Below are 13,055 nucleotides of genomic sequence, written 5' to 3' on the forward strand. Positions count from 1 at the left end.
AAAACCAGACAGTGACAGAATAGGACCACTAAATGTTACCAGTAGAAGCTGCATGGTGTGGAGCATTTAGATTCCAGCCAGAGGTTGGGGTAGTAATGAACAATGACAATTTCTGTGCTGTATGTTGCACTTGGTACCTTTACACATGATCTAATTTAAGTCTTACTACAGTTGTATAAAGCAGGCATTAATATTCTCATTTTACAAAGGGTGAAACGGGGGCTAAGAGAAGTCCGATCACTACATTAACATCACACCAGCAGCAAGTGGTGGGGTAGGGATTTGAGCTCAGGTCTCTCTTGGCTCTAAAGCTCATACTCTCTTAAGTCCATAACCTCAGAGCCCATAAATATAGAACACACATGTCCAGAAGCACTCTCCAGAATCTTTTAGAATCATTCTATCTGAAGGCACAAGAAAGGTAACAGAGATTAGAGCATGAGACAGAGGAAGAATTAAAATAGTGCTTTTAATATAATTTTCAGCAAACGTACAGTATGTACTTTACATCACATATTTCTAAACTGCTCATCTGGAAAATAAAAGCTGCAAAAATACAGAATACCACACTCAAAAATCTATTGAGTATGTGCTTTTTTCCCCCTCCATTCTGTGCAACAGGATGGTTTTTACCCTCTCGGCTGATTTCATTAAAGCTGTTGAAGCCCTCGGTCAGAGGAGCACTTCCAAGAGGGGAGTTTCTAAAGCATGTCAGCGAGCCATCCCCAGAGGAGGCAGAGGGATGGGTGAAGGGAATTTGCACACCAGGTCAGCATGACTCTTTAGAGACCCAGGAAAGATGCCTACTCTGAGAGCTGTTTGGAGTACTCCTGACCATAAGTCACCTCTTTAGTCCTCATCACAGGCCTGTGCTTGGGGCCTCAAAGGACCACACACTGGCTGGATAATCCACATGGGGACCCTCGGGTTCTCGGGCAGGGAGGAGCACGCTAAGTGAGGCCCGCGAGGTCTGTGGGTGGTGGTGGGCTGTTCTCTCCAGGAAGAGGAAGAGGGCCAGGCCCTCAGCTTCTCACAAAGGAGTCTTCTGAAGGTGAATGTGATTCGGGGCAGGTTTTCTCAGTCTCAATGTCTTGGTACTCTGTGCCTAAAGGGGGAGGAGGGAAGAAGAGCCAAGAGGAAAAAGAGATCGGTCTTTTCTGCTTCACCTACTTTTTGTTAGGCTTATTTAATAGCATGATGGCTTTGCAGTGAAGGGACAAGAGTAGGCAGTCAAAGCAATAAAGTGCTGGGTTTCATTCCAGGTAACCCCAAGGGGCCAGATTCTGAGCCCAGAGACCTTTTTGAAGGCCAAGTATCTTTTCTGGGAAGGATATTCATCTACATGACCATTCCCACAGCCAAGCAAATGTTGGGGATGAATAAGATGTCTCCCAGTCAATAATTTATTCTTGTCTTATGTAAATTACTAGTGACAGACCTTGTGTTCTAGGGCTCAAAGTGTCACCATATATCTCTATTGAAGAGATTACTGAGTGTCAGAGAAAACTGCCTGGCATCACAATGTCATGCTTTCTCCTCCAGCATTCAAGACAGTTTGTTTTTTGTGTAGCCACAGATATTCACTGCATGCTGGGTGAAACGATATTCTCTTTGGAGCAAGGTTTTTAAGCCTATGCCACATTTCCAGAGTAGATGCTGTAGCTTCATTTTAAAGGTATTAAAAACACAACTAGTCTCGGTGATGATTCACAAGCTGTGTAGGTCTCATCGACTGTGACATGCAGCTCTCCTATTCAATAGGCACAATGAGGCCATAGAAGTCCCTGTCCATTTTATTTGTCCTCTTTAGACTTTGACTTTGACCTAGTGCTACAAAGGTGACAGTTTGGAAATGTCATTCCTTTCCTCAGGATTGTGAAGCTGAAGCCTGAGTCCTGGGCAAGTTGGAGCATCCTTCCTTCACTCTCACAAGGCCCAAGTTCTTATAGTCTTGGGGTTCCACTGAAAGACTTGGGTGTGGGGAGTTAGGAAGGGTGGGACAGAAGTTAGAGAGCTGGGGTTCATCCCTGCTTAGCAGAATGAATAAGATAAAGGCTGATGAATGGCTGGGAAATTCCTGCTGATGCGGCTAAGGTTGAAGTAGGAAGGAGTGTTTTGAAAGGTTTCCAACATTTAATTATTAAAGTGAAACCTAGATTCCTGTGCCCATAGGCAAAATTTTGCAGAGATTCTCACCTCCAACTCCTGGCTCACTTCTCTATGAAACAATAGACTCCTGCTAGGGGTTTCCCATAGGTAGATGCTCTGTTGGCTTTATAGAGGCTAAAGAAGTCAGTTCCGTATTGTAACTTTGGGGGCTGTGTGTTGTAGTGGAGAGAGCACTGGTTTAGGAGTCAGATCTGTCACTGGCTCCTGGTGGCTTTATAAACTAGCTATGTGATCTTAGAAGGGTTGGATTTGCTGAGCTTTAGTTTTCAAACCTGTGAAGTGGAAAAGAATATATACTTACCTCGTAGGGCTGGTGTGAGAAGGCTGCTGGGAGCAGTACCTGGGATCATGAATTCACAGAACCCGGCATGTGGGTAGCAGGTGCTTAATAAACATGAGCTTCCTGGCCCCTTCCCTCCCTTAAAGTGCTGGATGGGAGCACCATTTGTGTTCAGTTGGGATCCTTTGATAGCAACACTTTGTAAATTCTATGCTTCCAATTCATTTTATGGCCTTAGATTATAAAATCAAATGGTCTTGCCAAACATGTCTCCATGACAGCAGTCTTCTACAAGGTTAGTGTGAGAATCTTCTATAAGGTTAATGCTAAGAAAAACATTAATGGGATGGCAAGTGTCCACCTACAGAATGTTAAACCTCCAGAAAACTTGCTATGTTGTTCATTTGCTCATAGCAAAAGAACATAATCAATTCTATCTTATGGGAAAAAATTGAAAACTTATGATAATCACCAACTCTTGATTGTTGACCTGAGTCACTATTACAAAAATGGAAATGTCTGGATATTCTGTTCCTAAAAGCATGGAATCTGAGAATAGAAGACAGAACAGCAAGTTAGGGTGGCTAGTGCCTGAGTTTGACCAGGGACTTGAACTCAATATGACAAGTGCCCCTGGTCTCCTTTGGAGAGGAAGTATATCCAATTAGGGACCAGCTTCAGTGTGTTTGAAGCCCTGGGGCCAGAGTTGATCTCCTGTGGTTGATGCTGTAGACTAAAGGGGTGCCAGCCATGACAGGTGTCTGGGGTCTCTCCAGGGGAGCTGATGACCAGCACTGTGGAGTGCCTCCCTGGCCTCTTGGTGCTTTGATAGTGCATTTCAGAATGCACTAGAGTAGGAGAGTCTCCTTTCGGATTCCTCTTATCTGTCCATTTCAGGTAAAACACTTTGTATCAATGGACCACTGGGCTCAGGGGTGAATACCAGGAATGGCAATAGAAAAACACACAGCCCAGAACACTGTTGCCATGGTGTCCTGGTTGTTACATCAGGAGGCAAGTGGGAGCGTGTGGGGCCCCACAGTTCACTTGGGCCACAGTCTTCTTGATCAGTGTCTAAAGGTGGGGAGGGAGGTCCCTTGTGTCTTGCCCAGTAGGGAGGTAGTACCCATAGTGGTTATGGGTCTGTCTGGGAATAAGGAGAGCTTTTTAAGACCTGAAAGCTTTTTCATACACCTAGGTTTGAATCCCAAGTCTGCTTTGTGAATTTGAGCCACCCTGTGGTTGAGATTACATGAGCTAATACATGAAATAAGCTCAGCCAGCAGATGATTCATAGTAAGTGCTTGAAAAATGTTAGCTACTATTAGTAGTAGTTATTACTAGTGCTTACCAAGTATTTTACCTGGCATATCTGTTAACTTTAGGGTGACAGTCTTTTGTGTTGGTTGTGGGGAGGAAAAGGATTGGAAATACTCTTTGGTATCTGGATTCACTCTTCTTTTTCTGCTTTGAACATTTCTCCCTCATGTGCCCATTTCCACCATTTAAGAGAAAAGGATGGTTACTCTAGTCAAGCTGCAGTGTCACAGCTGTATGGGAATGTAGACCATACAGTTCAAATCTGCCACATCACACAAGAAAAAAATAATGTTGCCTTCAATTTTAACCATGAGAGCAAAGGGGTACTTACCTTATTCTTGGAAATGAGATATCTGAATTAGAGTCTCATGGTCAGGAGTGTTAAGGCCGATGGACACCTAGCTCAAGGTCCTTTCCTATGTATGCCCTGGCCCATGCTACAGCAGAGTCTTAGGCGCTGGGATCTGCCTCACCTATGCTCAGCCGCTAGGGTCCCCCAAACATGCAGTGCTGCTTGAGGCCTTGCCTGTGCAAGAGAACAGAGGTCAGCAAACTATGACCTTCCCTCAGCCACCGACTGTCTTTGTAAATAAAGCTTTATTGGAACATAGTCCATTTGTTTACCTGTTGTCTATGGCTGATCTCACAGTACTACAACAGTTGAGTAGTTGCAACAGAGACTGCAGGTCCACAAAGTCTAAAATATTTACTACTTGGCCCATTACAGAAAACGCTTGTGAATGTGTTTTGGTGGCTCTCTGGGGGCAATTCTGCTCCTCATCTTCTCACCGTCTTTCCCCATTAGTCACTCACTGTTCTTTAGTTCTTAGTTTCTAGGCCACCCACTCTCCAGAGCTTCTTGATTCTTGCTGCCATGAGGCAGAACTCACCACCATCTTGAACTGGCTCTCCTTATCCCCAGACAGACCCTAGCTCTTAATACTATTATCCCATGGGTTTTGTTTGTGTCCAGCTCATTGAAATGGGGGTTCTTGGAGGGTAGGGAACAAATCTTTTCCACTTTTGTATCTGATCTAGGGCTTGGCATATAGCCAAAATTTTAAGGAATGAATAAAACAAATACATGTTTCGAATATATCAAGCTCATACAATGCATCTCCAAATAAAACAAACTCTGCAAAGAAAAATGCTAACGTGGATAGTCTCTGAGAAGTGTGAGTTGTCCCTATCTCCATGGCAGTCACAGGTTTCTAAGGGATAGGGCTATCTTTGCTTTCCAGAATTTTCCATTTTAGCTTTTATAACCCATGTTGTCCCTGCCATGATGACCAAGCATTCTGGGTTGCTGAAGCTACTACTGAGGCAGGTGTAGGTGGCTGCGTGCATTCACGGTGGATTCCACATGCTGTTCTAGGCAACAGGCCCCATAAGAGGCATTTGAACAAAAATATCTTCCTTGCATCTTCCACCAGTGAGAGGGTATTCCAATTACTCTAGAGCAATGACAATACACTAGGGGTGTGGGGTCCAAAGTCTGTCATTTAGGGTGGTTTACTCTAAGGGATTATGTTCTTGCAGCTGTTTGGGGGAGTAGCAGTTTGGAATAAGTTGGGTGAAGCAGGTGTAATGAAAAAGGAAAGAAGGAAGGGTAGAAAATGGGTAAATACTATATTTGGGTCTTGAAACTAATTTTCCAGGCCAAATTTAATTTCACTAACACCCTCTCTTGGAAAAGTTGGCACCTCTTAGATATTTGAAGTGGATTCTAACCTAAGGGGAAACAGTCCCTAAAGGGAAACATGGATCATGGTTGAGGAGGTCAATCAGAGGAGAGTGGCACAAGCCCAGTGGAGTCAGCAGGCCCCTGCTACGTATCTGGTACTTTCCTCTGGCTTCTGGCCAGATATGTGGTTCTCCCAAGCCATCAAGATAGTCAGGTAAGAATAGCACCAGGCAGCGGCAAGTATTCTCCATCTGTTAGACTGAAAGAACTGCCTGCATGGTTTCTTCCCTCATCTAAACCAAACCAAATAAAATATTCAAGCAACAACAAAATATAGTGTAACTCCGTCCAACTGCAACAGAAGCTCATCCTGTTTTTCTGGTCTTGACTGTATGATCAGATGCATTGACATCTATACATTGACCTTCATAGCTTACCACTGCTGAGTAGGGCCTTTGGGGTTCCTAGTAGGGCTTAGAGCAAACTACACAGGTCTGGCAGGCATGGCTGGGTGGAGAAGAAACCAGACTTCCTAGGACTGGAAGCAGCAGGCAGCAAGAAAACCAGCCCAGCAGGCACACGGGGAGCCAGAAACTACTTTTCCTCGGAGGTTTCTCTATTTTAGTACATGTATCTATCTCCATTTTACATGTTCCTCAGTGAATGACCTCCTCTGGAAGGTGTGAAAGAATAACCATTAGTAACCACAGGAGAATCTTTTTCCTGGGAAAATTCTTCAAGAGTGGTGTGACTACCATCCCAGGGATCAGCTCGTTGCCCTCATGGGGAACGTTTCTGCAGGCTTTTCAACAAGAAGGGCTGGGAAGCCCTGCCATAGTGTGAGTGAGGGGAAGCTGGAGGGCAATTACTGGACACAGGGGAGTGGGATCAGGGGACTGGAATGTACAGATGCCACTTAACCAATCTTTAAAAGCGCTAGAGCGAGCTATTCCATGATCAGATGGTGAAAAGGAAGTGATTTTTATGGAGGGGCATGCTCCCTCCTGCTTGGAAGATGTTAGCAACTCTGTCAAATGATTCCTTAGGAGCTCTTGGGTTTCCAGTTATTATTTTGTCTGTTAAGTGTTCCCAGCAAGCTCCTTGGGGAGACCGTGAAAGGAGGCTGCTCCCACTCCTTCGTTAGCTGTGAGGAAAGCCAGCATGCCATGCTGTGGCCTTCTGGAACCCTGTGTCCCCAGGGTGCCTCAGAGCCAGCTTTCCCTGACAGCACACAGCCTCAGCTGAGAGAAGACAGCAAACCGCGTCCCCTAGAGAGGCATTTTTGCAAAATGTGCTTGCTTCATAGGAGGGAATGATATTGGTTAAACAAAAACAAAACCCAAACCTTCTTGGTCTATGCGTAGGAGTTACAAAGATCTGTCAGTTTCAGCAGAGAGAGACTTTTCATCCACCCCTGGGCATGTTCAACTGAGATGGTGTAGGAGTTTGTAGCAGAAGAGAGAGAACTCTAGCATTCACTTTCTAGGTTTATTCCATCCCATACATTTTTTTGTGTTCTGTAAATCCAATGGAGATCTTACCAGGAAATCTTTTCATTCACTTGAAACCAAACAGATAATTGAGGGGGCTGATCTAGTGTTGTATGTACAATGCTTCTTTAGAGCACAAAAGGCAAATTAAATCTAGACTGAGTTTTCTGTTCGGTAGTATATGAGAAAAATTAAAATTTTAAAAGATGATACAACAGAATTCAGAGCCATCTTGCAACAGGGGTCTTTAAATGTATACCCAATTGCTGATAAAACTCAGCCCTGGAGTTGTCTTCCTGTTATTCTAACATCTTTTTCACATTCATCCTAAAATTTTAGGGAAAAAAGTCCAAAATGCAAAGAGTTTTAAAAACCTTTTTTTTTTTTTTCTCTCAAAACAAATAGTTCCATAAAACACTAGGTCAAAGGGCCTCAGTGTGTGTGTACTGAGTTTGAAGGGCCAAGCAATAATCTATAGGAATGACCTATTATCAATACATTTGCAAAACTAAACCGAAACCTGTACAGGATATTCTCAAAGCCTTAGGAATAACAGAACATACATATTTTATGAAGTGGTTGGAGAACCATCTCCCCTTTACTAGTTAACATACTGATGAGTGTCCCCATTTTCATAAGGACATACTAACACTAAGCAGATGAAAGGCCTGTCTCAGAAGCATCCTGCCCCAGGTAGCTGATCACGGTGGCCCCACACCACGACACAGCTTTTCTTTTCGTTGGTCTTGCTCAGTGCTTTCTCTAGATTTGGGCTGTCATTCAAGCCTCTTCATTTACAACATTCATTAAAAATTTAGTACCATATCTGCCCCACGCCCAACCATTTTTTATTTCCTGATTCTTTTGTTTGCCTTGTGGGTAAACTGCAAATGTGTCCAAGGTGAAAAAGCAAACCAATCAACCTTTGAGTTTTTTTTTCCAGCGCCAGGAATGTGACATGAACAAAGGTTACTGAAGAAGCATGAGGGGTAAGTTAGCAGGGCCCTTGGTTGTGTATGAGTGTGTGCCTTTACCTAAGCTCTGTCCCCTTATGGAAATGGCCATAGAAGGCCTAGTGTACTGGTTGCAAGAGGTTTTTTTAACGTGATTCTTACCCCAAATCATAACAGGTTCATTTTCTGAGGTTCACCCACCTTCAAAACACAGACAAGGGGCTTAGTTCTAGACTAACCCTGAAAATGTCAAAGACATTTTCATGCATTGGACACACAACAGCTTCCAGGAGCTTGTGGGTCTATTTGTTATCAGAGACACTACAGACTTCTTAACAGCTTGTGCTAGGGAACTGTTCTTCTTTCCCATCCCCGGAAGTGTTGCATCCATACACCACAAACCCACATCTAAGAGTTTCTCCTCCACAGGCTGAAAAGAACGCCTCTTGGAATGTCAAGCATGAATATAAAAGGGCTTCCCATGACAGTGATCACTGAATCATGGGGAAGAAAGCTAAAAGGCAAATTTGCAATTCATCACATTATCTCCTGTTGTCTCAAATGTGATTCTTTTAAAGGCAGGCTGCATATTCACTCTCTTTTTGAAGCATTTTTTTTTTCTTCTTATAACACATTATATATTCTTGTTTTTGTAGAATATCCGAATGAGGATAAAGTGATAAAAATTACAATAGGTTAATTGCATCCCTTGTATCACATATTTTTGGTGCATTAAAAAAGGAGAAAAAAAGTAAAAGCAACCAGCATAATAAATCCAGCCTAGAGAACCGTGTTAGTGACTGAAGGGTTAACAGAGTTTAGAAGTAGTTAAAAATAGTATTAGAGGATTATACATACAACAGTTTGAAATTCATATGGATTGTGTTTTTTTCTTTTAAAAATGCCAAAATGTTTGGCAAATGTAAGCAAATGACTTGGACTGTGTTGGGTCTCACCAGCTCTGAGCCGGGTCAGTCATAGCCAGGCGAGGCCTACTGCTTCCTGAGGTCACTCTGTGGGGCTGGGGGAAGGTGGATGCCCACCACTGGGAGCTGCTGGCCCCCCACCCGGCTCCCCCTCAGGCCCTCAGTCTTGAACATGGAAATGGAGCTGGCGAGAGGTGCCAATTACAAACTCCAGCACAGATCACCCATTAGCATCACTGAGAGAACTCTGGGGCCTTGAACCACATGCAGACTGGGTGAGTCGTCTACACAGTGACCCATATTGCGAAAGTCAGAGAGAGGAGTGGGGCTTCCACCCCTCCGACTTGTGCGCCCGCCCCCACCCCCATCTGGAGGAAGAGGGTGGCACGGGGTGTGTCACTAGTGCTTAATCTGGCAATGTTTTCAACTTGTGTTTTTTTTAAAAATTTTTTTTTTATTTTAGTAAACTTTAAAAAAATTTTTCTGTTTTGTATGTGTATGTATATCCAGAAATGTCCATCCTCCAAGCTGGCCACCATTGTTCCCTGAATTTGGCAGTGCCTGTTGCTTGCAGCTGTCGGCATCCTGAAAACCATGAGGTGCCTTCAAAGTAGACTCTGTGGCCCAGCCGCGCGAGTGGCCTCCAGGACCCCGCCGCACGATCTCATTCTCTCCTTATTTTGAATCCTGTCTGGCTCTGATGTTCAGAAAAAGGACAAAGTCGGTGTGTGTCTGAGTGTGTGTACGTCTGTGTCTCTGTGTGTGTATTGAGTTTTGGTTTTTTTTTGGAAACCTTTTTTTCTTTTTTTAAGAAAAAATGACCCTTGGATTACTAATACAGAGTTCAGCCCTCTTTTAGTCACTATAAAACGGACTCCATGTTTTCACACCACTCATGGTCTTCCAGGTTATAGATAAACTTTGTCCTATGTGTCTGGTTTGCGGGCACAGGGTCCCTCCCCAGGTTGTCTAGGGTCAGAGTAGAGGCAAAGAACTCACTGGTGCTCAGCCCGCCCTCGTGGTTTTTGATGTAGCGTTTATAGTTTTTCCTCAGGCACTGCCACGTGGTGGTGTACAGGATGAAGGCGAAGGATTTGAGCGCGATGGCGATGCTGACATACAGGTATCTGTAGACCACATTGTCGTAGAGGACGCAGGCGCCTTGCTCCCCACAGAACGTGCTCCAGAACAGGCAGGTGGAATCGATGCCGGCCCCGAAGATGAGGGGTGGAGGGATGAAGCCTGTTACAGGGAAAAGAAGGTTAAGGTTCTGGATCTGGTGGCCAGTGCTTCCCTGTTCTTGTCTCTGCCTAGCTTTTCTTATAGCACTGCTGGGCAAATATGTCTGACTTCATGGCTCAAAGACACGCTCAGGAGGTAAAATGCATGAGTTTGTGTCCCAGTTCTGCCTTTTTATCATGGTACAAATCTGAGCAAGTTATTTACGCCCTCCTGCCTTAGTTTCCTCATCTGCAAAATGGGGATGACGATAATACTATAGTCTTCACCAGATTGCTCTGAAGACTAACTTTACACATAGAAAGCATCAGCCTGGCATGGTGGCTCACACCTGTAATTCCAGCACTTTGGAGGCTGAGGCAGGTGGATCACCTGAGATCAGGAGTTTGAGACCAGCCTGGTCAACATGGTGAAACCCCGTCTCTACTAAAGAGACAACCTGGAATTTGTATTGTGGTACATGTTGGTGTACACCTGTAGTCCCAGCTACTTGGGAGGCTGAGGCAGAAGAATTGCTTGAACCCAGGAGGCAGAAGTAGCAGTGAGCCAAGATCGTGCCACTGCACTTCAGCCTGGGCAACAGAGCGAGACTCCATTTCAAAAAAAAAAAAAAAAAAAAGCATCTAGAACAGTGTGTACTGTGCCACTTTACCATGTAAAGTGAGTGACGGCTGCTATTATCATCATCATCCTCTGCTGAGAGCCTGAGAAGGCCAAGACAGTCTTCCTTGAAGGGAAACATTCTCAGTGTCAGTGAAAGCAGTGCATTCTCATTGAGGGAACTGCAAAGCAGCGGCTGCATGGGGCTTTTAGGGCTGTGTGTGCTCTTGAGTGCAGGGACCACAAGTTGGGCTTAAGTACATCTGTGCATATACACATAAAGTTTAAAATGGAAAATATCTGCATATATACTGACAACTTCCCTTCCCCTGTATATTACCAGTGGGTAAGAATATTCCCAGCTCAGAATGAGTCGGTAACCAGTTTTGAAACCCTCACGGTAGAGCGTTTCCGGTACCTACAACCAATCACCAAAAATGGCAGATGATGTGAAAACCCTTCCCCTTCCTTACTTCAGTTCCCTGTTCCTCTGCCTGCTATTAGCCCTGAGTTATCAGACCTGGCTGCCCATGACAATCATCATCCAGGGTGTCCCATCCCAGACCAATGAAATCGGAGCATTTGGTGTGCAGTGCAGTCCTCAGCACTTTAACATTCCCAGGTGATTCTGAGTGCAGGGGGAGAGTGTTATCTGTACTACGGGAAAGTCATAGATGAGTCACTAATACAAATTAACTGTTCAAAAAAAACTGTCACCTTGAGGACAGAATAAAGTGCCAACCATCTTCAGTGACAGACTGCAGAAGGAGGAAGTGATCTCTGGAACTAGGTGTGGCCAACTCTAAAATCCCAGGGCCCATATACCTCTATCCGGAGTGTTCCTTGCAGAGCCAGTCCTAGAGCATCTGAATTTCATTTTGTATTAAGGAAGGTCCCTCTGAGATTTTGATGAGATCTAGACCCATAGCCCTGAAAAATACACCTACCCATAAAATCAAACCCGTATTTCAGGGGGTTCATAGGCCCCTGAAGTCCATCCATGATCGCCGCAATAACAGCACATGCATGATAAGCACAGCAGCACCTCTGTTCTGTGGGGCCTCCAAAGGCAGTCAGGGAGAGAGGGAAGGTTTAATGAAGGAAGTAGCCCTTTCCCTGGTTTTAATGACAGGCCTGGAATCGGGTGAGAGAAGGGCCGTGTTATCCTATCAGTGCTAACGAGCTTGGCAGAGCTCTAGGTGCTCTCGACCCAGGTGCCTCTGTACTTCTCCTAGGAACTTTCCACCTCCACTGCTTGTTACCCCAAAGAGAAGCCCCGAGAAGATTTCTGGTTGAAACCTCATTAAACTTCCCAAGCAGCTCGATTTAATAAATAAGCTCCAAGCTCAAAATCCCACACAACCTGCTTCCTTCTTTCCAGCTGCTAGGTCGGGCTGTGGTCCTGCCGAATGGAAACTCACATTCCTAGCATTCCCTGTGATCCCAAGGGCTGCCCAGGTGTCTGAGCCCTTCCCCACCAACCCTGTGCATTTTCCCTGCCCCCTAACAAGTGCCTTTTTTCATTTTCACTGAAAAAGAGCCAACTGGAGGAACTGCCATGGCAACCGCATAATAGAAACTAAGCCACATGCCACATTATTTATGTAAAAAATGAAGATCTGGAGCCAGTTTGTATTACAGATAGACCTAGAGATAAATGGAACTAATGTGGCCTGTTTCTGTGGCACAGCAGGGCAAAGCAAATCCATTCACCTTCCTATCTCTGCATGGGGCATAATCATTATATTGTGATTAGCTCCCAAATACTCCTCCTTCCTTGTGACTTTTCTTGAGGCCATTTCACTTTGTTCTAGCCACCCATCACCTGGCGATGGTGAGCCAAGGTTAGAGAAGACGCCTTTAGTAAACGCTTTGCTGTGGGAAGGAACGGAGGGTACAGGTAGGTGTCCCTTGCTCTATAATGCATGGATACTTGGATACAAATTCAGGTCGGTGCAAATCAGATCATATTTTAAGCACATCGAAGGAAATTTGCAACATAAAGGAATCATTTGTTAATATTTGTTAAAACCAAAATATCCCTCTAAAATACCACTATGTAACTCATTCATGTACCTGAGTGATAATTTTTATAATATTTGGTTGTCTTTCAAGTAGGGCATACCTCCATGTGATAAAGATGGCAATTTTATCTTGTCTGTTGTCAAGCTCCACTACCAGATGACAAAACCTTTAAACAGCAATGTGAAAGCTAAGTACTCAGGAGGCTGATGGGAGGATCACTTAAGCCCAGGAGTTCCAGGCTGCAGTGAACCATGATCACACCATGGCATTCCAGTCTAGGGGACAGAATAGGATCCTGTCTCCAAAAAAAAAAAAAAAACCTACTGTTTGGATGAACCGAGGCAAGATGGTGCACTTCCGGGTTCTTCA

The 13,055-nt window shown here is 44.5% G+C and overlaps 1 protein-coding gene across 3 annotated transcripts in view; it reads right to left on the reverse strand.

Annotated features, from left to right (window-relative positions):
* Positions 1-450: 450 nt before the first annotated feature.
* SLCO3A1 (solute carrier organic anion transporter family member 3A1) overlaps positions 451-13,055 on the reverse strand; it is a 315,736-nt gene continuing 303,131 nt past the window's right edge. The window contains exons 10-11 of one of the 3 annotated variants that reach the window (XM_023220849.2): positions 9,822-10,064; positions 451-1,105 (exon numbers count right to left, since the gene is read on the reverse strand). In XM_023220849.2, coding sequence (XP_023076617.1) covers positions 1,023-1,105; positions 9,822-10,064 — 326 coding nt within the window. In that variant the 3' untranslated portion in view covers positions 451-1,022. Of the gene's footprint in view, positions 1,106-6,927; positions 10,065-13,055 lie in introns of those variants that run through there. The other 2 variants (XM_023220848.2, XM_023220847.2) reach the window with 2 other exon arrangements.

Source organism: Piliocolobus tephrosceles, chromosome 6, assembly GCF_002776525.5.
Source record: "Piliocolobus tephrosceles isolate RC106 chromosome 6, ASM277652v3, whole genome shotgun sequence".
NCBI classification, from domain to species: domain Eukaryota; kingdom Metazoa; phylum Chordata; class Mammalia; order Primates; family Cercopithecidae; genus Piliocolobus; species Piliocolobus tephrosceles.